Genomic DNA, 25,161 nt, shown 5'->3' with positions numbered 1-25,161 from the left:
GGAAAGACAAGACCCAGAGCAGGCATTCCTGAGAACACTGGCCATAGCCTACACCCCAGCCTGAGATCTCCCACCCAGGGCCTGGAGCGAGGACAATAAGGGAAAAGCAAACTGATGCTAGGGAAGGCCAAGTCATCTCTTGCAGACAAGCTGGGCCTCTGCATGCTTACAAACTGTAAACCTGAAGACCTGTAAACTTGGCTCTGCCTCCAGCAAAGCTGTGGCAACTGCCTTTACCAAGGCAAACCACCTATAAACGATTCTGATGCCTCCTATCGATGGCAGCTGTGGTCTCTCCATCAGACAGAAGCTCTCAGAGACTGGGGAGAGCCTGCAACTCAGCAAGTGAGGACTCTCCAGGAGGCCACAGAGTACCCACAAAAGAAAGGGGTTCAGAGAAGTCTTTCCATTTTTCCAAAGGCACTCAGCTAGTATGTCATAGGGCAGGGAAGAGCCCAGGTCTGTCTGACCCCCAAATTCAGGTTCTTGCAGTCCGCTGTACTCGGGCTTGTTAGCAAGCACTGGGGATACTTACAGGGTTGCCATCAAGTCCAGGGGGGCCTCTTTCCCCAAAGTCTCCAGGGAAGCCCTGAGGGGATGAGAGAGAAGAAATACGGAGGTTAGCGCTCAAGGCTGCAGTTCGGCTCTGAGCCACATTCCCAGCAGGATGCAAGGACGATATCTGAGCAGGCTCACTCCTCAGATCTGGGGTTCTGAAGTCCTCCCTGCTAACCACAAATATTGGCACACATGGAACCAAGAGACAGGTCACAGCCGATCTGGGAGATGGGACAGGCACCACCCCCAGGTCTGGGACTGCACTGGGACTCCTAGTGGAAATGACAGACTGAGGCAGGAAGCAAGGTCCAGACCTAGACCACTGCAGGCAGACTGATGAAGTTTGCAGTGCACCTTTCTCAGAGTCCATTGGCCTCAGTTTCCCCACTGGTTAAAGGAAGGCTCTGCAGCTGCCCCGTACACCTCAGAAGCCATACTGTGGAAATATAGTTCCTATGTTACAAACTAAGGCTGTGACTGGGAAAGTGGCAAGGTCACGCAAGGTCACACTGCTAGGGAGGATTTGCACTGTGGCCACAAAGAGGCCACCAGCCTGAACAGGTCTGGCCCTTCAGCCCTTCTGTGACCTGACTAAGAAGCTCCACAGTCCTCAGGGAGCCAGGCAGCTGGAAAAACATCAGCTGTAGGGAGGCCTGGGGGATGGGGGGTGGGGAATCCATTCCTACTTCAAAGGAAAGGGAGGGATTTATCTAGAGCCTGTAAACCCCTTCCCCTCTTCCAGTTCCAACTGTGGCTTTCCCAAGACGAATGACAAGCATAGCTCACATTTGCCTGACAGAAAGAATGAATGCAAAGGCGGCCAGAGTGTGATAACTGCCTGGAGGAACCTCGCACCTCAGGTTGCTAGTACTTTGTTCAGCAGATATCCAGCAAGAACAAGAAAGGAAGAAAGGAAGAGAGACAGAGAGAGAGAGACAGAGACAGAGACAGAGACAGAGAGAGAGAAGGGAGGGAGCCCTAGGAAACAGTCATATAGCCTGTACCACTAAGCAGGAGCCCTGACCCTGCGTTTCGGGGCATGTATGCATGCAAGCATACAGGTCCTATTCATGAACCGGCACAGCACAGGGTACCATTCACTCCCCAGGAACCATGGGCTTACTCAGACTCCAGAAAATGCAGACATTTGATGGGTCTGAGACCAGGTTGTTGTTTTGTGTGCAAGCCGGCCTGTGTGTCTGGCATTCACCCCTGGGTAAAGGTGACTCATCCTATTTAACTGATGGGAAAGGTGAGGCTCAGGCAGGAAGTCACCTGACCAAGGCCATAAAACCAGCCTGTGGCTCAGGTGAGCTTGGGTTCTGCTTCTGCCCAGTTCCACTCCTGTGAGTTTCAAATGGGCCCAGCCTGGTCTGAGGAGTGAGAGTGTCCACCTGGCACACGGGGTGACAGGGTGCTGCCATGCACAGTCCTGTCTCTGTAGAGTGCATTCAGCCCACAAGTGCTTCCTCTTCCCGTGTTCTAGGAGTCTCAGCTAGCTGATACCAGCCAACCCTGACACTCTGTCATGATGTTGACTGGTGCCCCCTCTTGGGGCTGGAGCCATCTGTCAGATGGGCTGTGATATGGGACATCTTTTGAAGGCACTGACTTTTTCTTTGTGTTGGTCGTGAAGGCTGGGACAGGGTAGGAAGGCAGTCGCTCATGGAATAAGGACAAAGTGTAGCAGCGTCCTGGCTCGCTCCATATGGTCCCAGTGGCAAGGCCTGGTGATTGCTAGCTTTCTTCTCTAGGTTCAGAGTCTAGAGGAGACCAGGGCCACCCAGTCATCTCTAGGCATCTGTGTGAGAGGAAGACGTTCACAGTGCTGATTGAGGGCTGATCCCAAAATATATGCTAGCCTGGCCTGACCCACAGACAAGACTGGGGAGGAAGAGGGTGTATTGGTATATCCTGGGCACAAGGCCGGCGGTTTCTATAGCAACACACAGGGCAGCTCCAAGCTGACCCACCACTCCCCTCAGACCCAGTAGTCAGGCCAACACCCCTGAGCTATCCTGGCTCTACCACCCAGAAGGCTCTAAGAATCTGAGTTATGTCTGCTTTCCTTCAGAGACTGTTAAGACCAGGGAGAGTCTTAAGACATAGCCTTCTGAAGGTTGAGTTCAAACCCCAGTTAGACCCTGTTGCAGTTCAGCAGTAGACTGGGCTAGCCTATGAGTGACAATAGACACAGCCATGACAGTAACAACCAAATGTAGCAGACTCATGAAAGGGACTTTGTGCAGACCTTATTTTAGATATCAAGAGACCCAGAGATGTTAAGAAACCCGTCCAAAGTCACACAGCTATGGGATAGCATGGTTTGGATTTGAATCGAGGCAGTCTGGCCCTGGAGTTGGTCTGGTATTTATGTAGTGACATCAAGCACAAACAGAAGAATTAGAAGTCCAGCATTGCAAAGGGCCATTGTGACTCCAGACTGATGAATATTAAATCTGGTTCTGCCTGGACATAGATGATGGCCCTGGGGACCAGCTCTCCTTCTCCATCTCTAGCTTTGCTTCTGTGGACTGGCAACCTCTAGGACTCTGGGCCTTTTATTTTAAAAAGACCGTTAGGAAATGATGAAGCTTTAAAGATGCTGGAACAATTGAAGGTGGTCTGAGATGGAGGAAGCCCATAGCTTAAGTGAACAGCAGTTTGTTGCCCCAGTAGGAAACTGAGATCCAAACCTTCTACCACTCCACTCCCGAGCAGACAGCCACATCTACCAGCTACCCAAGGCCTCTATTCCTTGCCCAGCTGGGCATCCAGTGCCTACTGGCTGTGCCTGATGTATGCGTGATGACTGCACATTAGCCTATGGCAGCAGGCACTTCCTTCTTCTGTTGCCCCAACCCCTGACTGCAGCAGCCTGGCCCACGGCCCAAGAAATGAACTTGGCTCACTGCCGGGCGTGCTACGTGGCTCCTCCGCTTCCCCAGGTCGGGCCCCTCTGGGACTGAACGCCTCGCCTTATACTGTGAGCAGAACCAGGCTGGGCGGAAGAAAATAGACTAGGGCAAGGCTCCGCCCTCACTCTGGATGGCAACAGTTCACACGGCCAGAGGTGTGGACAGCAACGTGCCAAGGCCCAGACATCTAAAGGCATTTCAGCCAAGCTCCGGCCTCCAGAATCTGCTCCTCTGATACAGAGGGTGGATGCAGGACCAGTGCAGCCTGAGCATTCAACAGATGATCCACTGAGCTTCCAGGCTCTGTCTCCTAGCCTACACACCAGCCACCTCTTTGTGCCCTGGGCAAGACCAAGCTAAGCATCATTAACAATTCTCCGGCAAGCTGAAGTGCATCATTACATCACTAGTCAGGGGTGGTACCCACCACGGGGCTATTCAGCAGCCTCCAGGAGGAGCCACCGAACTTAGAGAGCTATAAGAACTAAATATTTAATTTCTGGAAGTCCTTCCATGGGTCTAGCTTGCATGCTTTCTACTGTGCTTAAAATACGCTGATAGGGAAGGCCTCTGAATTTCCCAGATCCCTTGTTTCATGATACAGATCATATCCTACTCTGCCCTGTGAAGGAAACTAGAAAATCACTCCAGTTATGCTATCAAGGGAGAAAGAGATGGAGATGGACAGGCAGGAGTCTTACGGAGACTCACACCTAAGGCTCACTCACAACACCTGAGGCTCACATCTAAATGAAAAACCAGACCCTCCCCCTCATCCTTTTGGGCCTCAGTTTCCCCACATGGGGATATATATTCTCTCCTTCCCTATCTGATAACTAGGAAAAACCCAGGGCAGGAATTCCTGACCTGAACCAGATTGCTGTGTGTCCTCAGGCAAGCTCTCAGCATCTCTGAGTCACACAGTGAGAGACAGAGCCAAGCCTGGGTCAACTGATCTAGTGTTGGGACTGCCTTCCTGACTCTGTGCAGGCCCGGTCACAACAGGCAGATCCAGGCCCTAAACAGCATGGTGGGGGTAGGAATCCCCAGTGCACTGATGAGAGAGAGACAGAGACAGAGAGAGAGAGAGAGACAGAGACAGAGAGACAGAGAGAGACAGAGACAGAGACACAGAGAGAGAAAGCACACTAGACAGGAAGAATCACTGTAGCCTCTTTCTAGACTCAATGAGAGATTCTGGCTAGCATGTGGCTCAGCCGTCTGCTGTGCGTAACCCTGAACCAGCCGGGCCAGAAGTCCTGCCAGCACTAGCCAACTGCCAACATTTTATATTTGGACCTTCTTCCAAAATTGCACACCCCCTTTCTAGCACGAGAGGTGAGGCAGGGGTGAGAACTGTAGATTCCGCTGGAGGAAAAGGGAGTTGATGGGGAGAAAAGAGACCCCGTGGGAAACACCCTGCATTATCAATGGTCTTAGGTTCAGATCCAGACTTTGCTACCGATTTTCTGTGTGACCCTGGTCAAGGGGCTTGCATTCCCTAGTCAGTGGTAGGTCTGATTAGATGACCTGCAGGATGGCAGCAAAGAGCTAAGCCACCAACTGGGATACGAGCAAGTTGTCTTGGTGACAGTCACAAGGCCTCACCCCGAGGTCTATCTCTTAGAGACTCTGATTCCCCTACGGAATCAATGGCTTTCCTAACAGAGTCAAGGAAACCTACGTTGATGATATTGGTACCATTTGGTATTCCCAAGAGTCAGTCTTGGATGTGCCCTGCTCCAGCTCTTCAGAGGCTGCAATGCCTTGGACACCTCTCTGGGCCTTGTCTTTCTCTTTATGCCCTATAGATGGTCGGCAAGAGGAAAACTAATCCCTTATGGCATTGAAGCGACCTAAAGAGAGCTCGTGGATTTGGGTAGGGGTCAATACTGAACCATTTCTGGGATTCCTCTCGAGGCCTACCATACTCCCTAGTCATCTAGCCTTGCATGTGCATAAATGAAGTCAGAGTGGGAGACCTGACACTGGGGACCCTGTGCTGTCCAGGGGAGGACTTAGGTCCCCTAGTGCCTGCTGGCCACTAACACAAACATCGGGACAGACACCCAAGACGTAAAGCTTTACTTGCAAGCTGCTGAAGCATATAGGGATAGAGGAGCCATCTGGAGCAGCAAGAACTCCGGGCAGCATCCCAGGCCAGTGCTTGTCCCTGGTTACCCTGCCCTACACCCAGAGCAGAGAAACAGAACTGAGAGGCAGACAGTGCCAGGTCTCAGGGACCACCAGTGCAGTACGCGGCCAGCGGGAGGTGGGGCTACCCGTAGAGTCTGCGTAATAGACACGGAAAATCTTTACCGGCCTACCCATCTCGCCCCTCTTGCCAGGAACGCCAGGGAGACCCTGTAGGGGAAAGAGGAGAAAGATCATTATCAAACTCCAGGGGGCACCCACCGCACCCAGAATAAAGTCCCAGGGAGTCTGGAAGGCTTGCCCAGAGCATGGTGCGAGCTGCATGCTCATTGCATGGATGCGGGTTCTCATAATCACCTACTGGGAGAGTGCTAAAGGAAGCCGCCAGCACTCCTAGCATTCAGCAGGTGCTCACTAAGTGTACCTTCTTCTGCTTCCCTATAATGCCCTGTATTTAGCTTAATGACGGGGTTACAACTGAACTTCCAAGTACAGGCTTGGGGGAAGGAAGGAGCATGTATTAAAGTCGCCAGCCCTAAAGGCCTGTGGGCAGCTCTTCCCTGACTTGGACACTTGGTCTGGAGGGCAGTGTATCTTGGGAAATCCTGAAGCCAGTCTATACACATCCCCAGGACCCAGGACAGAGTCAGGCATCCCTGATGTCCCCATCCCTGCTGCCACCAAACTACCACGTTCCCGCCTGGCATCCCTGGCCTGGCATCTGATACTTGGCGCTGTCCCCACCCTTCTATGAGACAAGCCTCACAACACTTTATAAAGCAGCCAAGTGCCGTGCTAGTGATGGGTGGATGCCTGTGCCAAAGGGAGGAGAGAGACGACTTGGCGCTCTGTGGGTGGCCTCTGTCATAGCTACTCAGCCATGTCACGGTGGCAGGAAAGCAGCCATAAACAGCGGTGATCTATAAGCAGAGCTACGGTCAATAAAACTTTATTTACAAAACAGTCAACTGGCCATCTTTGCAGAACATACAAATGCCTGTCACTGGTTAGCGACTCCTCTGTTGAGTCCCTTCTCTAGCCTCACTGCCCTACGTACCTAGGACACCAAGCATGGGGCACCCCTACCTTGCCCAGGACCACCAGTGCTATAACAGTGAAGTATACGCATGCTGCTTCCTGGGCCTCACCCTACTTAGGTACTCCCAGCATAGATGTCATCAGCAGGCAGTCTGCTACCTCAGAAGAAGTAGAGGGTGACGGTACACAGACAAATGTACTTACCCGCTCTCCATCCGACCCTGGCAGGCCAAAGAGCCCCGGAAGACCAATGTAACCCTAGAAAAGAGCAGGTGGGGATCAGAGAGGTTAAGCATGGGGTGCAGTCAGCCCAGCCTCCCTGCTGCCATCCCACGGCCCGGTCCCTTGTGGTGGCGGCTCCAGGGGTCCTCGATGACATAGACCTTGAGGCAAGTGTATATGCCCGTGGACTGCATGGTGCTGCGTTCACGATGTAGTCCAAAGGCACATACGCTCACACCAGGGAGGGCAGCACAGGACGGCAGAGGCCCGGCACCCAGCTCGCGACCTGTGGAAGGAAGCTTGTACCCAGGTTAGATGCTGCAGGGCTGGGAGATCTGCCTGCCCTGTGGATGCTCCCTGCAATGGTTGCTCCTAGAGTTCAGAGGTCCTGGATCTGGGGGATTGCATCTACTCTGGTTGACAAATACTGCCGGTCAGCATTGCCCACCCCACCCCCCCAGAGAGCTGACTCTGTGCCAGGCACATGGGTGATCCTGAGTTAACCCTGGCAAGAACCCCGGAGGCTAGAGGTGGTGCTAGTTTGTATTCAGCTGATTTGTGTTCAGCTCAAAGGTCACCTGGGCCCAATGGACTTAAGGACCCAGGCATGTCACCACTTAATGTGGGTGTCCCAGAGGGAATGTAGCTGGTCTCTAGTCCCCAAGTCTGAATTCCCCTTTAGTCCCCAAGCAGGCCTACCCTGCCTACCTCATGGTGTTAGAATCATGACATGCATAGCCCATCTCAAGGGCTCTCCTTCCTAGTACCAAACATGCAGGTCAGAGCAAGCTCATCCCCCCAGCATCCTTCAGTATCCTGATAACAGGGCTTCTCTCTTTGCCTCCCTGTCCTCTGATAACTTCTCAAGGGCCAGGATCCAGCACAGGGTTTGTACCAATAGAAGCTGTGCAGCAGTTTAATGATAACTACAGCAAAAGCAACTGCTTGCCAAGCTCAAGCCACCTGCCAGGCCAGACTCAATGCTTCACACACACTGAGCACACTTTGACACTGTGAGAAAGTTATCATCTATAAAGTTCACGCTTGAGAATCTCACAATCAAGTTATAAGAGCGGGGGTGGGGGTGGCGGGTAGATTGCAAAAATCTTATAGAATGTTTTGAGTTTATTATTTCTTGTTGAGTTGGGCTGAATCCATAGCTATCTATCCTAGGACAAATGCAGCCCACAGGCTACGGACTGGACACATGATTACATTATCGCATCCTTACAACGCTCCTGGTAGGGGTTATTAAAATTCTCTACAACTGAGAACATCTAGTCCCAGAGAGGTAAGATGACCTTCCCATGGCCACACAGCTGTAGCATAGCAGAACTGGTCTCTGAATTCAAGCTCTGTGGTTCCTAGGCCCACACCCCTAACCAATGCGCCATAAACACACAATTGAGGAAGACTGGTACCAGCTCTCCTTCCCCAAATACCTCAGTAACCTGTTTGATCAGCAACCACCATCTTAACCACTCTACCCTGCCTCTTCCATATAGAGCTCATGGCTTGTGTTCACAGATGAGTATCCTTGGAGAAGCCTAGTGACCATCTGGGGTCAGTAACAGAGTCAGAGACTGGGGTGTCTTAGTCAGTCATGCAGACTCCAAGGCTGGTGTGGGTAGTGCTCCTTCACACACAAGAGAAAGAACAGGAAGGTGACTGCCTTGGGCTCTGGGTGCTCTCTTCAGATTCTAGATATTCCCTCTGAGGCCACTACTCATGGGAGCCTCAGGAGAGAGACCCAGAATCCCAGAACAAGAGTGGCCCTGACCCTGCATGCCATGTAATGTCCAAGGGACCTTGCCTTCCCATGTTGTGCCCACCCTCATAACTGCTAGACTGCTACAGAGATTAAGGCCAGTAATGGGTCCATATTGGCCCTCTGACCTACCACAGTAGAAATAGCTTTGGCTCAGAAGAGGGTATGTCACTGAGGACCTACCCCAATTGACGGCCATGTGATCCACTTGCTGCTGAGCATTTCTTGAGAAGCAGCAGGACTGACTTCAGGAGTCCAGTCTTAGCAGCATCTTGGCATGCATCATCAATAGAGCCACCCATGCCCACAGAGACCCACGTCCATTGTCTTCTACCTCCGTCTCCCTATTCAGCATACCCAGAACCTTCGCTGTCTCCTTTCTGGGAGATCCCATGTGGAGTGCCTCCTTGGCAGTTCAAGGCAGATGGAGTTCAGTGGTTGTCAAGCCCTAGCCCACAGTCTCTCATAGCCCTGATCTCCCATCAAAACCCATAAAGTGCCCAGTGATGCCTATGCATGTGCCACCTGGGTGGGACTAGCCAAAAAGCACTTACCCTACTGCCTTTGGGGCCAGGGTCTCCTACAGGTCCAGGGAACCCCTGAAACAGAAATATGGGGGGCGAGGACATATGGAGACGCCCTCCCTGCTGCCAATGTCCCAGGGCCAGTCTTATCTTGGACTTCAGCTGTCCTTAGAAACGTCCATGGTATGGGTTGAACCAGAGGTGACTCAGGGCAAGACTGGAGAGGAGTCTTGGGAACCCCTTCTCTAAGCCCTAGTTCTCCTTAGAACCTCCGAGCCTGCAGCATTGTGGCCAGGTCTAGTCCCTGGCCAGCCCTTTCCTTAGGGCCTGACCCCAGGGGCAGTTTATTGGCCCCAGCCCACAGCCTCCCTCTCCTTGGGGCACTGTGGCCACCACCACGGGCAGAGCTTCCAGAGCATATACTGCACCTGCCTGCCAGGGTAACCTTTGGCCCCTGGACTGCCCTCAGGTCCTGGCTGCCCCTGCGAAGGAACAAGAGAAATGTTAGGAAAGGTGAGGCCCTTTCTAGCTCAGTCAGGGTCCTGGGGGTTGGGGAGGGTACCTATAGTGGACAAGGAGGGGGCAAGAATGTGAGGCAAAGGGGGAAAGACATCAAGTGGTGTGTGCTGGACCCCAAGCCCACCTCTCTTGAAACTGTTCAGACCAGCTCTTGGGACAAATCTTTCTGCTCCAGGCTCAAAATAAGAAAGCACAGATGAGGGTTGGCTGGCTGTTCCCTGGCAGGGCTGCTGTTTGAGTTGGGCCAGGAGGCCAGAATTCCTGCAAACCCCAAGGCGAATGGAAGGGATAATATCGCCTAACATTGCCGGGGACAGGCCAGCTATTCATGGCTCTAACCAGAGTCCAGGGGCTTCTGCCAGCCCTGGGCTGGGCTCGCAGTACAGACACTGGTTCTTCTAAGAGAGTGTGGCTGACTGGGGAAGGGCGGGGGTGATGGGCAGGGGAAGTCCTAAGGCCTTGTTCTGGGGTTCCAGGGAATCTCAGTCCAGGGAGGAGGCTGGTACCAAGCAGGAACTGAAAGAAGGAATATCAGACAGTACAGTGCAGCGCAGACAGGCCTCACCTGTTCTCCAGGGTGCCCTGCTGCTCCAGGATGGCCCTTGTGTCCCTGTGGGGGTGAAGAATTGTCATCAGGCAATAGGCTTTATGGTAGGGATATGGTACACACTTCCTGCATGGGTGCAGGTCAGATGGAGTTCACTGAATCCTCTTCAGTCATCTTTTGTTAGAGCAGAGGATGGGGGTGGAGTGAGAGACTATGACACAGTGGTCCACATCCCAGCCTTGCCTTGGAAGTTCAGAAAGTTGGAGGCAGTCAGGAACAGGAGCAAAGGGTCTGTCACATAAGGAACAGGGACAAGGTCGATACGGAACACACACGGTGTGAACTGGAACTGCCACTCCAGTTCATGTACCGTGACCATATCACCTAGAGACACAGCCTCCTTTCTTGTTGGCTCTGCTCCTATTCCAAGGAGAAGAAGGCTGCCCAGATGCTCAGTGGCAGCTTTGACTCTTCATCTTCATTCAGTGACACCACGCTGCTGCCTGGCAGGCCCCTCACACCAGGGCTCTGCTTAGGAGAGACACTGCCCCTGACTTACTGTGCACATTTAGGTGTGTGATTGTCAACCTTCTGTGGACCTCTAACGGGGGATTTGAAACTCTGAGGCCCCTTAGGTTCTGTTATCTTCTAACTCCAAGTTCTATGACTCCTGAGAGTCTATGACAAGGGATAGTAAGCCAATCAGCACAGGCCCTGGACAGCTGGCCATATGGAGATCCTGGTTGACATAAGTCCCTACACCACCTCATTTCTTTCTGTTTTGTTTCTCTTTTCTTTCCCCTTCTTTTTTTCCTCCCTTTCCTCCCTTCCTCCTTCCTTTCCTCCCTTCCTTCCATCTTTCCTTCTTCCTTCCCCCTCCCTTCCTTCCTATCTTCCTCCCCTCTCTCTCCTCTTCCCTTCCTTCCTTCCTTCCTTCCTTCCTTCCTTCCTTCCTTCCTTCCTCCCTCTCTTCCTTCCTTCCATCCTTCCTTCCTTCCTTCCTTCCTTCCTTCCTTCCTTCCTTCCTTCCTCCCTCTCTTCCTTCCATCCTTCCTTCCTTCCTTCCTTCNTCCTTCCTTCCTTCCTTCCTTCCTTCCTTCCTTCCTTCCTTCCTCCCTCCCTCCCTCCCTCCCTCCCTTCCTTCCTTCCATTTATCCATCCTTCCTTTTTTCTTTTATTTTAAGAGAGAGTCTCATGCAGCCCAGGCTGGCCTCCAACTTGCCATGTAGCCAAGGATGGCACTGGCCTTCTACTCCTCCTACCTTCACTTCTCAGGCCTTCACTTACAGGCCTGTACCACCACAGCTGGTTTATGTAATGCTGGGAGTCAAACCCAGGACTCTAGCATGCTGGACACTCTACTAGCTGATCTATCATCCCAGCCCCCTAACGCACTTGCTCTACAGACACATAAACACAGCCTCAGACAGGTGTACATCAGCATCCTGGATGCACAGGAAGTCGAAGTCTTCATTACAAACAGAAGAGTCTGTCTTAGGAAGGGGGCTTGGGAAGTTCGCCAGCATTTCTTCAGAATCGTCTCATGCCAAGAGAGACTACCACCCACGAAACACATCTTACTCTAGATCAAGAGCTGCTCCTAGAAAAAAATCCCCCACTGGGTCACAAGTAGGCAAGGTGATCCCAGACCACAGCAAGCAGCTAGACAGAAGGATCTCAGCTCTTATTACAGATCGATTTGGATACCAGGACTGCTTGCCTTCGGGCTGGCTATGTGGCCAGAGACAATGACTCTACCTCTCTGAACTTTGATTTCCTCAGAAATTATAAAATGGGCAGGAAGAGCCAATGCCTGGATGGCATGATCTGTGTGGGAAGCACAAATCGTGGTGGTGTCTGGCACTGAATTCAGCACCCTTAGAAACACCAGCTATGGTTATTACTATGGCCTTCATTTCTCATTCATTCATTCATTCATTCACTCACTCAACAAACAGTGATGGAGTGTGTGTGGGCCAGAGGGTTTTCTTCATGGGAAAAAGGAGCCAGGCAACATGCTTTGCCTCGAGAATTTACATTCCTCGAAAGGAACTAGAAAGAAATGAAGTAGAAAAGGCAAGCGTGGGTGGCAGGAGGCAGGAGGTGTGGTGCAATGAGCAGCGGGAGTCTGCTTTGCAAGATGAATATGTTCCGGGGATCAGTCGCTCAACAATCAGTTGCTCAATTGTGCTGAACACCATCACCCGTGCCCTGAGAAATGGTTTGAAATGGCAAATCTGATGCTATGGCTTGTTGCTATGAACAAATAAAGTCAGGGTACAGAGGACAGCATGCCTGGGGAGGGGTGGTAACTCCAGGGACAGCCAAGGGATGGCTGATGGGGGAAGGTGGACACAGACCTGGAGATAGCATCCTGGAAGGTGGAACGGAGGGTACAGAAGCCCCAGGGCAGAGGGAACAAGCTGAGGCCCTTTTCTCCCACAGAAGCATCAAGGTGAGCCAAGCGCTCTTGGCTGCGAGATCGAACCCGGGCAATTACCTCTCTGAACTCACTCTGCCAAGCTTTGCTTGCCTAGAGGATCACTGTAAACAGGCCAGAGTCTCGGGGACCAAGAACAACAATAGGGGCAGTGTGAGGCAGGAGCCTCTAGCACCCCAAGACTCTCCTGAAAACCAATCCACAAGCATCGCTCTCCCCTAAAGAAAAGGGATGTGTTCAGTTAAATCCGAGATGAGGTTTAAGCAAACCTATGCTCAGGAAAGAGCTGGAAGGAAGTGAATCACAGAACCCACCCTGCCTAACCCCGTGCCTTAAGCATGTATGCTCACTAACACCCTGGATCACTTCTAAGAGATAGGTACCACTTGGTACACTTACAGTGAGGAAACGGAGGCTCAAAGAGGTTAGGGGCCATCCTGAGCCACACAGCTTTCATGGGAGAGTGTGTGGATTATGGCCCAAATCTTTCAGATGTTAACCATCAATCACTGTGGTTGGGACTAGCCCCTTAAAGATGCATCTCCCTGAGACAGAGCCATTTTGGTCATGGCAACATCCTAGGGCAAAGGTCAGTAGCAGAATAATGAAGTACCCAAATTGGATGAGACCGATGTCACCATTTTGACCATCTCTTGCTTCACTGGACTGACAAGAGACTGAGGTCCAGGAGAAGATAGGCTGTCAGGAAGCTGAGGCCAAGGTTAAACCATTCTCTAGACTTTAGAACTGTGGGATGGACTGAGCTGTCTCAATAGTGAACTCCAGAGGGCCTTGAATGTGACTGTGAGCATGAGCTTCTAAATCTGCTGGGAACACAGTCAAGGTGGGAGGTGGGGTGCGGAGGGGGCTGCCTGGAAGCCCCTTCAACATTGTTTACCAAACAGTTTTAAATCACAGGGCTGGGGACATGAGGCTCTTAAACCATTATCTTCTCTTGGCCCTGGCAATTACAGGGGCCAGCCCATCCCGCAAGGTGGCCCCAGGGCAGTGATTTCCTGTGTGTGGATGAAGGGTGCCAGGTGGGCCCAGGGAGGCAGAGGAGCCACAGAAGAGCTGGGGCCATGGTTGCCTGGCAGGCGGGCCTCCGCAGGCCCCGTGTTTATAATACAGCACGCTCTCTATTTTGGTTTGGGAGCCAGATTAATCATTGCTTACAGAGCACAAGGAGGAACCAGACATCACCTCACCCTGCCACAGACAGTGGGGTGCTATTTGGACTTCAGGCAAGGAGGGAGGAAGGGGACCCTGTCACTGCCTGGGGGTCTGAATAGCAAACAGTGTGAGTCCAGACAAAGGTTGTTACCCCAGGCTCCATCTCTGTAGGAAAGTGGAACTCACTCCCCAGGCTTGCTCAGTACCCAGGCCCTGGCAATTACAAGGGAGGCCAGCTCACAGAACTCATCTGCCACCCCAGCGGCCCATACCCCACCAGCAAAGAAGAGCAAATAAGGAGAAACTGAGTGAGACTAAGCCTCTCTGAGCCTCAGTTTCCCAAACTGATTTCTCAACATGTCTTATGGGCTCCGAAGTTAGAGGATTCTGAAATCAGTAGATCATCTAGAAATATCAGACAGCTTGCAGGGCGTCCAACCCACTTGGTGGTAAGTTGAGGAAAGGAAGGCAGGAGGGTCGAATTTTCATGTAGCTCATTTATTGATGTAGTCTTCATTCATTCATTTAACACACATCTGCTGAGCCTCAGCCATTATCAAAACCCAGGGAGCAAGCAGTAGTAGACATAACATTGAACAAAAGCAATGTGGTCACTACCTTTTAGAAGAGGGTAGGGACGCTAAGGGCATATGGACAAGAATGTTGGTAAAGAATTGAGTGCCTGAGATCACAAAGCTCAGCTGGGGGAAGTTGCACAGTATCCTGAGTGGGGCAGTGGGGCAGTGGGGCATTGGGGCAGTGGGGCATCAGGTCAGTGGGGTAGAGGGGCAGAAGTGGGGGTAGAAATGGGCTGTAACACGAGAGAGGCCATAAGAGCCCAGCATGGAGTTTGGTGTCACACTCGAAGGAACAGTTGGTTCTCAGAAAGGCAGGGACCACTATCTTTATCCCATCTTTCCAAGGGCAGTGGCCAACTGGGCAGTACTGGAGGATGAGCGACCCTGGGGAGGTGATGTTGCAAAAAGAAATGAGTTTCATTGTACCAACTTCCTTCCATTAGTCATGTCTGCCTGGCACAGCGTGCTAAGACTCAGAGGCCTATTATCAGCTCTTGGCAAGACAGATCAATCAGAGATGTCGGCCAGAGGTACTGGAGGGGGCAGGGGTGTGGTAGGGCCAGGCAGATGTAGGTGGCCAGTGTGTGCTGAGTCGCATGTAAGGAAAACTTCGATGGTCGGTCATGCAGGAGTCTGACCTCAGAGCCCTGCTCCAGTTGAAGAAATGTGCTGAGGGTATCAGCGAGTTACTCAAGAACCAGCAAGCGTGGAATCCCCAGGAGGCTCAGAAGATGAGCCACAGAGTCTGAGAAAGGGGAGACTCGGGGAAGAGGGTCTTTGAGAAGAGAAGCAAATAGTATTAATGATGGATGTGGAGAAGTCAGGCCAGGGGCACAGCAGGGAGCCACACAGGGAGTCAGGGACACTGGGATGAAGTGAGGGACCAAGCCACGCCCACTCAGCCTCTGTTGTAGGTGCACATTGGGGGCTGGGACTGCCCAGTGCTCTGCTGGACTAAGCAGCCAATACAGCACCCACATATGAGCAGCTACAACTCTCCCACCTTCTCGAGGCTAAGCACGCTTGTCTCTGTTATCTTAGCACTAGGGACCCTGACACAGAAGGATTAATGTAAGTTTTGAGGCCAGCCTGGACAGGAGAGTATGTTTGTAGACCTTCCTGTCTTGGGGGGACAGTTTCACATCCACAACAATCAAAGGCAGCCAGGTGAGCCCCCAGACTCCACGCAGGGTGGGAAGGGCGGCTTATGTGGTGAGCTGTGAAATAGCCAGAGGATTAATGACACCAGACGAGCATGGATTCTTTAGCTGTTTCTCTTTCAGGACCATCATCATTCATTGGCTCATTCATTCATTCATCCAGACAGTATCTATGGTGCCTGTCATGTGCCAGCCCTGTGTGAATGTTGGGGCCAGAACATCCCATTAACCTCCCCAACCATCCACTGGACAGTGGAGGCTCAGCATATAAAGGTAGCTCACCCACATTCACAGCCACAGTGGGCAGAGCTGGGACTCCAACACATTCCATTCAAATGAACAGTCTTCAAATGAACTGAGTGAATCTGCTCTTAGTTGACACAATCAGCCTTGTGGAAAGAAAAAGGGCCTGAGGGTCAGAAAACCTAGGTTCACTTTAAGACGGAAGGAAAGATTTCTCCCTCAAGTTGGTGGCTCTGGATCTTAGCTGCATGTGGGACCCATCTGGGGCCTTTCAGAGGTTCTGTTGCCTGGATATAGTGCCTAGCCTAGAATCCACACAGTGACATCAACACTCAGCAGTGTTGAGGGCCACCATTGTAGAAAATACCCCTAAGCTCCGACAACTCCGCCTGTCACTCAACACTAGGGTCAACTCAAGGTTTAGAGCACGAGTCGCCATGTGCCAACAAGAAGGTGGCTTGAATAAATAAGATCTAGTTGGGTCTTGGTCTTCTTAGCTATGAAACAGATTCCTTTGCCTACTTTATATGGCAGCAGTGTGTGTGCATGTATGTGTGTGTGTGTTCAAGTGTGTGGGTACAGGTTCAAATGTGTGCACATGCATACATGCACATGGAGGCCAGAGATCAACCTTCCTCAAGGGAAGTCCTCCTTGTTGATTTTATTTTAGAGACAGGATCTCGCTATGGAGCCCTGGCTAACCTAGAGCTCTGTATATAGACCAGGCTGGCCTCAAATTTAGAGAGGCACCTGTCCCTGTTTCTCAGATACTGGGATTATAAGTGTGTGCCACCACACCTAGCTTGTATTGTTGTTTGAGACAGGGTATCAAGAGGGACCTGGAATTTGCTGGTTAGTCCAGGATGGCTAGACAATGGGTTCTGAAGTCTTTCCTGTCTCCACCTCACCAGCTCTGGGGTACAAGTTCATCCAACCACATTTGTCTTGTCACACGGTGCTAGGAATTGAGCTCAGGTTTTTAGGCTTTTGTGGCAAGCACTTTACTGAAAAAGGTGGCCCCAGTCATGTCTTCTAATACTTTTAATTGCTACCTATTTTTCACTGGCACTCCCAACCAGAACTCTCTCCTGCCAGTTTCTCCATAGCCCCTTTTTTTTATCCACTAACACACATTAGATTTTACCATTTTTTTGTTTTTGTTTTTGTTTTTGTTTTTGTTTTTAATTTTCTGCCCCTTAAGGATGCAAGCTCTGTAAGGCAGGTTCTGTTTTCATGCAGCATGGCCCCAGCACACAGTGTGTGTTTAATAAATTCTTATCGAACAAGTGGATGAACCAAAATTTAATGCCACAGATAGCTGGCCTCACCTCTGCTCACTGATGGTCCATCTCCTCAGCGTTCCCACAGAGAAGACAAAGTCACCTTGGAGCAGCAGGCCTAAGTGGCTGCCACAGTCACCAGAGACAGGGAACTGATTACAGGGATAAGCCCAGGAACAGAGCAAGCCAGTCATTCTCCTCTAGGACACCACCTCTATTAGAGGGTCCCTACTCCAGGACCTGAGTCATCTGTGCTCTACACAGCACATGGTGGCACCACCCTGCCCGTTTTAGACCCAGGCTCTATGAGAAATGCCCACAAGAGTTTGCTTGGGCCAGGGCCAGAGAGGAGTGCAGAGCACATGGCCGAGCAGTTTTCCAGCCACTGAAGATGCTTACCTAACTCAGAAGATGCCCAACCCTGTACAAGGGAGCAGGGACTGTCAGCATCCCTGGCCATCTTCTGAGCACGGGAGCCCCAGAATCCTAGACAGGAGATGGCACAAGCCTGTGTTTCCTCCACCACTTCTGCTGCCTTGCTACCCCATTTAAAGTGAGACCACCATAGGCTGCTTTAGGAGTCAGATAGGGGGTCCTTTCCCACTCGTGGCTCCTCCACTAGAAAACGCTAGAACAGGAGCCAGGTACATGCAGAGAGGCGGATGCACCGGACCAGCAAACTCTGCTTTTCAGTGGCCAGGCTGCCCTCTAGCATTTAAGTAATAGACTGCTCTGCCACAGAGGGTAGTCAAAAAGGGAGTGGCAGGTATGATCTTCCAAACTCCCTGTGTAATGGAGACACTCAAATTAAACAGCCTGGGACCAGTAGACACCCTGGCTGTGCCACTGAAACCCAGGCTACCAGTCTAGGGGGCAGGCAGCTGGGGCCACATCTGGGAACCAGAGTGAGCCCTGGGCCCACATGTCTGTTGGACAGCTCTTCAGCACTGAGGGAGTCTTCCTGGAAAGTGACTGGTCTCTGGCCTACACTGTCTTTCCTGTTTGTCCAGGATACCTCTTGTATACAAGCTACACGTTTTGCCAGGAAAAAAACTGAGTCATAAACCCAATGTGCATACCCTGTTAGTGAGACAAGACTCAAGGCTGAAAACAACAAAGATGGCCCAAGTGTCCCTGAACAAGTGGCCACAATGGCCCAGTCTGAGTGTTCCAGGAAGGCTTCAAGGGAGAGGCACAACTAGTCTTGAAGGATAAGGGGATGCTGGTAGGGACAAAGGAAGGAGTCCAAGGCATCTGGATGTCGCAGCCTGGAAAGCGGCAGAAGCCCATCACCACCAGCCAAGAGCAGACCAAGAATGGCTGAAGAGGTGGCAGGTATAACAACTATGTTAGCATACCAACCGCATGGAACACACAAAGAATGTGTGTCCTCTGCAGAGTGTGTCCTGTAGCCCATCAGTGAGAGGCATCTCAGATTCAGAGGTGAAGGGTGGATCTCAGACCCTTCCTCTGAGTCACACAGCCAACCCCAGGCAGTGAGGATCTGATAAGAGAGTCTCTGTCCTCTTTGCACTTGAGGAGGGACACTGAGTCCCAAAACTACTCAGCCATCGAGGAAATTCAGACAGGGCTATAACCTCCTGAAGCACACCTGAGGGCTGCCCTTCTCCGAGATACAGTGAGCCAGAGACACTTCTAGTCACACCTCATTAACCACAGGGGATTCACTTCACACCAAGGGGGTCCCAACCCCACCACACTCAGGATTCGGGGATCTCTTATCTCTTGCCCATGGGCTCTGTGCCCAGGGAGCCCAGCGACAACCAGGAGGCACAAGTGGCCCACTGTTTCTGGTGAAGGCCAAGATTACTGGCAAGCCCATGGCCAAGGCCAGGCCCAGAACCAAGTCCTACCTTCCGTCCCAAGGGTCCTGGATTTCCGGAGAGCCCAGGCAAGCCCATGTTGCCCTGTAAGACACAGATAACAGCGTCAGGGGAGGAACTGGGCAGTCTGACCTCCACTGCAATGGCTGCAGCCACTCATGGAGGTTCACTAAGGCCTAGAGGCCTCAGAGAAGAAATGGCAGTCACTGAAAAAGGTAGGAGCAGGGAGATGGGTGGAGGATCCATCTCCCAACTCCCTGAACTCACTAGCTACATATATGCAAGGCTTATGTATGGGGCTTAAGCAGAAGAGATCATATGGAGAGTGTGCTCTGATGTTAAGAGCATGGTCGAACTCACGCTCTACTCCATACTGACTAGCTTAGCACAGGTCTGCGGAGTGGTAGGCATGAACTAGTAAACCACTTGTGACAAGAGAAGAGCAAAGGGAGGCTCTCCCCCACCATGTGTGTGTGTGTGTGTGTGTGTGTGTGTGTGTGTGTGTGTGTTTCCAGCCCTCTCTTCCTCCCTGACCTCCAAGGCCCTTGCTCAGCAAGGAGATTGGTGCTTTGGGAATAGGGGAGGTCCTTTGGCCTAAGTGTTTTCTCTTCCACAAGCAACTCATTTAGCCTCATAGCCTCAGGGAGCTAGGAGATCATGAGGCTCTGACCGTTTCATCGCCCTCCCTGGGGAGACACCAGGTCTCTCTGCTCCCGTGAGCACTTGCAAGGTCTTGAAGGTCAGTTGGAAGTTTCTGGGGCACTGAACATCAAGCGGGTTGTGGATGCCAGCATCATCTAGCAAGTCCCACAGAAAGCTATGGAGCACTGGAGGGGAAAGGGCATTTACTAAGAGGTGTTCACAGAACAAATTTGTTTGTTTGTTTGTTTGTTTGTTTCACCAGCCATAGCCTAGGAAGGTGGTGTTGGGAATGGACATGGTCTCGTTGTTGGAATAGATCATGACCTTAAGCGACAACACCAAACTGTTCCCACTTGTCGGAGCTTCATGCTTCCTGGGTCATGTGCAGTCTCATCCCTCAAGGGGACTCCTGGGGAGGGTGGAGTATTGGGGTTCCTAAACCTACCTTTGCTCCATCATGAGCCTGTCCTGGTGAGAGTCCTGGGTCCCCTTTCTGTCCCTGAAATAAAACAAGTCTGCCTCAGTCATCACATCACCCTGAGCAGCATCTCCACACATACTGCAGTCAGTTTTCTTTCCTACTTGGCCCGTTTTCACTCATGTGAACCCTCCCCCTCAAGTCTGTCACTCTCTTGTTCGAACACCATCCATAGCTTCCCTCTGTCCACATGACTCCCGATTCCTTCCGGTGTCCCCAGTCTTCTATGATCTGGCCCCTGCCAGTCCAAATTCTGCTCTCCTGCCACTAGCCAAACCCATAAAGAAAGCATCATTGTGTATCATGCCCAACCAGTCTGCTGTCACTCCTGACATTCTCCACCCCATCTGTTGTCACCAGGCAGTAGCCATACAACGTTCTAAGAAACACAGCCAAAGGCACCTAGACGGTAATTTTCCAGAAAGCTGACAGTTGCCTCTTTGATCACCAGGAGTCCATGGGTCATTCCTAACCGCATTAGACTCCCACTCTAGACTGGGGGCTGAGTATAGAAAACCCAGTCACCCCAAAATACATCCAAGGAAACTGAGTCCTGGAGCAAGAGCTTTCAGGAACCCAGAATAAGGCACTCAGAACTGAGACTGGACCCCGTAAATCAGGACTTCCAGGTCTGTGAGAGCCCACCAGTGGGATGCGGGCAGTGTACCGGAGAGAGCATGATAGTAATATCAAGTCTTCATTTGGGACAAGTACAGTCCATTCCTGGAATATGAGAGGGTTCTGTCACAAGGATCCTGGTCCCTAGAACCTGGGTCAGCATGAAAGCCGAAGAGCTCACTGGCTGCGTCTCACAGGGACAAAAGAAAGCTGTCACTTGCAGGAGAATGCTAGGAGCTTCCAACCCACCCCTATCCCTTCTGCCTAAGCTTTCTGGCCTCCTTGCCTTAGTGGGCTCAGAGTCAAAAGTCCTTGGTGGAAGCCCTGGGCCTGCCATGGGCTCACAGTAGGACCACAGGTCTTCTCCTCCCGAGTCTTGATTTCCTTGTGTTTATAATGGGGGACATATAGCTTACATGCACACTCACATGCAAACTGGCTTCGAGGGTTTCTAGGCTAAGGGCCAGTGGGATAATGGCTGTGACACATGGGAAGGGTGGCTTGGACAACTCTATTTAATTTCCATTAAGTCTTTTTTTTGGGAGAACTCAGACCTCCCAAATCCTAACTTGGTCCATCTCCACCAGAAACCATGTTGTTCCTGGGTTGGAAAGAACCTCTCTGCCTGTTCTTCTACTGCCAGGACTGTGAGGTAAGCTCTACATCCCAGCTCTTCACTGCAAATGAAGGACAGGGACTGGGGCTTAGAGAAGCCACTGCAGCCTGGGCTAACCCAGTGGGTAGGAAGCAGGTTGGCTGACATCAAAGCCTTTGTCTACAACCTGAGGTTCTTCGCTCTCCACCACCTCTCAGCTATATCATCATCTGTCCAGTCAACTGCTCCAATGTGAAGGCCAGCCCTTACTGGTAGATTTCAGAATCCTAATCCTATCACCCTGAGCCCCACACCCCAGGGGAGCGGGATTTCTATAGAACCCCACCTCTAGACACACCTAACATTATGGCCACTCCTCTGAGACACTCTCCCACACTCTGTGAATCAGAAGCCCTGCTCCATGCCTTATATGTTCACAGTGCAAGGCCTGGACCAGGCTACCCAGCTACCAAGGATTCCTGTGGCCAAACATGGACAGAGATTCTCCCCACCCCACTATGCCCACCGTGGTCTGCAGCCAGCAGAGGAGCTGGCACACAAAGCACACAGGAATATGTCGTTGTGAACTCTATTCTTCCATTTCACAGACTACAAAGACTGATAGATACTCAAAGCCCTGGCCAGAATCCTTAGTAATTGATGTATTTTCCTATACAGTCTCAGCAAGAGTGTTTGGATATAATCTCTGTCCAAAGATGGACTAATATGGTGGATATTTATTGAACATTCACTACAAGCCAGGCATGGTATTGAACACCAGGAATGGCATGAAAAAGAATAAGACCCAGGAGTCAGGCCCCTTGGGTAGAAACTCCAGAGAGAGCAGTCACAACAACCTAACCTTTAATGAGTATTCTTCTAGGCCCTTCATACATATTAGTTCATTTAACCTCCAAATCTATAAAAGAACCACATTCATGAGCCCCATTCTACAGAAGAGGAAATGAAGTCAGAACAAAGGGCTACCACTTACCCAAGGTCAGACAGCAAGGGGGAGGAATTTAAGGTCAGGAAGTCAGGCTGCAAGCTAGACTTTTCACATTTCAGCACAGTGCAGTGACGATCTACTCATCAGTGCTAAGTGAAGGGCAGGGAGAAGGCTGAGAGAGTTTTGTGTAGATGTAGATGAATCCCTGAAAGGATTGCAGATAAGCTGAGGCTAACTAGAAGAAGACCAGGAGGGTCAGTTCAAGGTACTCCTGCTTAGACAGAGGATGGCTTCTAGGATGGAGATTTCTCTGGTGTCTTCAACCTTTTGACATCACAACACCCTGTTGTCATCTACAAAGTTCATACTTGAGTCTGCACAAGCAAATTTTTTAAAAAGATCATAAACTGTCTGTTTTAAGTAAATTTATAATTGTGTTGGCTTCGTTCATTGTGATCCTTGGCCTTTTGCAACTGGTGGGCCATGGGTTAAACACAGCCAGATGCCTACAAAAGGTGAGAGAGAAAACAAAAGACGATATTTTATAAATTCTTTGTGTGTTGAGGACAAGGGTCTGGTCACTAGACCCACTTCTTCAGTCATCATGCCCATGTGACCTAGAGGAAGCCATATGGTGACCGGGAACAAGCCATATGGTGGCCTCTACTTGGACTAGTTCATGAAGCCTTACAGCCAAGCAGACTGCATAAGAGGGTAAAACATGAACGTTAGGTGTTAAGAGTATGGTGGGGACAGGAACCATTCTGGGCTTCATCCCTTCAGGAACAAGAGTAGAAACCTGAGGGCTCTCTGTGACGGAGACCCAGAAAGATGAGCCAGAGAAAGACTAAACCACAAAGGATCAAGAAGCGCTAGAGTAGGAGTATCCTCCATAACTCTCCTGTGACCTCAAGTATACAGTATAGGGCCTGGCCCAGAGACAGCATCACAAAACACTTCATGAATAAGCAAGCAGAGTCTCAAGAGAAGCAGAAGCCACATCTGGCTAGGTCCTGGAACTTCCTCTGAAGATTTCCTTTGTGGCTATTACTGTTTCTCAGGTTCAGAAGTCCCAGCCAATGCAATAAAGCAGGAAAAACAAATAGGGGGAGGAGACAAAAGTATGTCCGTCTTTGCAAACCTCATGACGTCCTGTCTAGAATATTCAGGAGAACCGACAGAAACATGAGCAGGGCAAACAATATACTTCAGTAAAGAGAGAAAAGGCAGGGTCATATGTTACATACAAAAGTTCTCCTCAGTAACAGAAAGCCAGCAGAAAATCTAACAGCAACAAAACATTAAATTTCTAAGTATAGACTGAATAATAAATACACAGGGATTATGCAATAAAACTATAAAAGTTTACTGAAAGATGCTTAAAAGCCTCAACCAAATCAGGAAGCATACATACCATGTGGGTAGTGGTTAGAAAAACTTATTATTTTAAAGATGTTAACTCTTCACAAATTAATACGGGCACTTAATTTCAGCTTTAGAAAAACAACAACAACAACAAAAACCAAGAGTGATTTTAAAATGAGAATGTAAATAAAATTTATCTAACAGAAAAAAAAGCTGGAAATGTTTGAAATGAAGCAGAGGGGGAAACACATAATCAGGCTAAGTGTCACATAAACTAGCGTGCAGACAAATAACAATAAAACACAACAGAGTGACCTAAACCAGACCCTGGTCTATCCCATAACAATCGCCAGAGCAAAGGCTGCTTAATAAATGGTTAACTACAATGGGAGAGCAACAATGGAGAGCAAGTTCACTTCTCAACCCCACTAAGATTAATTCCAGATGGCTTAAAATGTACCAGGACAAATTATATTATGGAATAACTAGAAGTAAAGGTGGGCACATCTGAGCCTAACACGAGCAAAAGAGACAGAGAGAGGGACAGAGGGAGGGACAGAAGGAGGGAGGGAGGGAGGGAGGGAGGGAGGGAGGGAGGGAATAAGCCTGGGGCTGCAGCTCAATGATAGAGCACATGCTTAACATTCATGGGACCTTATGTTCAATTCCCAGTACATCCAAAGCAAGTGGGGCTAGGAAGAGGGCTCAGCCAATGAAGGTGTTTCTGTGGAAGCTTGGCACCCTAAGCCTGCTCTTCAGAACCCATGTAAAGGTAACCGGAGGTGACTCCACAATGGTATCCTCTCACCTCCAAATCACACGATGGCATGAATTCACGTACACTCACACACACTCCACACACACTCACACACACACATACACACACACACACACAAACATCCATGTACACAAAACCATACACGATAATATTAATAACAATAAATTAAAACGTTAAAACTGTAAAGGGAAAGAACCAGACCAGCCAGTAGATCCTTCTCCAAGTCATTAGACCTTAAAAATGTTAATATTGTTAATGTGTTGTGGATGTGCAAGTGTGCATGCACATGTGTGTACATGCATGTGTAGGCTGCAGGACAGACTGCTATGATTCGTTACATGTTCTCTATCTTTTGAGAGGAGTGGATGTTGAGACAGAGCCTCTCACTGGCCAGGGTTTCAATGAGTAGCTCAGGCTGTTTAGCTTGCAAGTCCCAGGATCCTCCTGCCTCCATTCCCCTAACACGAGGATTACAAATGTGTCTCATCACACCTAAGTTTTTTGTTAACACAGATTCTGGAGACTGGACTCAGATTCCTGGATATTTTACTAAACTGGGCAACCCTTCCAGCCTTATCATTGTAAAGTTTTACAAATAGAATAAAGCTTCCATTTGTGAAAATCACCATTGACAGCCTTATGGGCAACGAACAAACCAGGAAAATACTTGTGAATGAAGCTTAAGTAATTTCCATATATGAATAAATTTACATGTCAATGACATGGCAACATCCTAATACCCCCAGTAATATAATTAGCAACTGGTGAAA

At 50.4% G+C, this 25,161-nt stretch overlaps 1 protein-coding gene across 6 annotated transcripts in view; it reads right to left on the bottom strand.

Annotated features, from left to right (window-relative positions):
* Window positions 1-25,161, bottom strand: part of Col27a1 (collagen type XXVII alpha 1 chain) — a 119,720-nt gene that overhangs the window by 70,035 nt on the left and 24,524 nt on the right. For all 6 annotated transcript variants that reach the window (XM_029476283.1, XM_021159800.2, XM_029476282.1 and 3 more), the window contains exons 6-13: window positions 20,054-20,107; window positions 18,997-19,050; window positions 10,267-10,311; window positions 9,611-9,664; window positions 9,213-9,257; window positions 6,873-6,926; window positions 5,796-5,840; window positions 536-589 (exon numbers count right to left, since the gene is read on the bottom strand). In XM_029476283.1, the coding sequence (XP_029332143.1) occupies window positions 536-589; window positions 5,796-5,840; window positions 6,873-6,926; window positions 9,213-9,257; window positions 9,611-9,664; window positions 10,267-10,311; window positions 18,997-19,050; window positions 20,054-20,107 (405 nt within the window). The remainder of the gene's footprint in view (window positions 1-535; window positions 590-5,795; window positions 5,841-6,872; window positions 6,927-9,212; window positions 9,258-9,610; window positions 9,665-10,266; window positions 10,312-18,996; window positions 19,051-20,053; window positions 20,108-25,161) is intronic.

The sequence above is a fragment of the Mus caroli genome, chromosome 4 (assembly GCF_900094665.2).
Source record: "Mus caroli chromosome 4, CAROLI_EIJ_v1.1, whole genome shotgun sequence".
Taxonomy (NCBI): Eukaryota; Metazoa; Chordata; class Mammalia; order Rodentia; family Muridae; genus Mus; species Mus caroli.
This window is presented reverse-complemented; position numbering and strand designations above follow the sequence as displayed.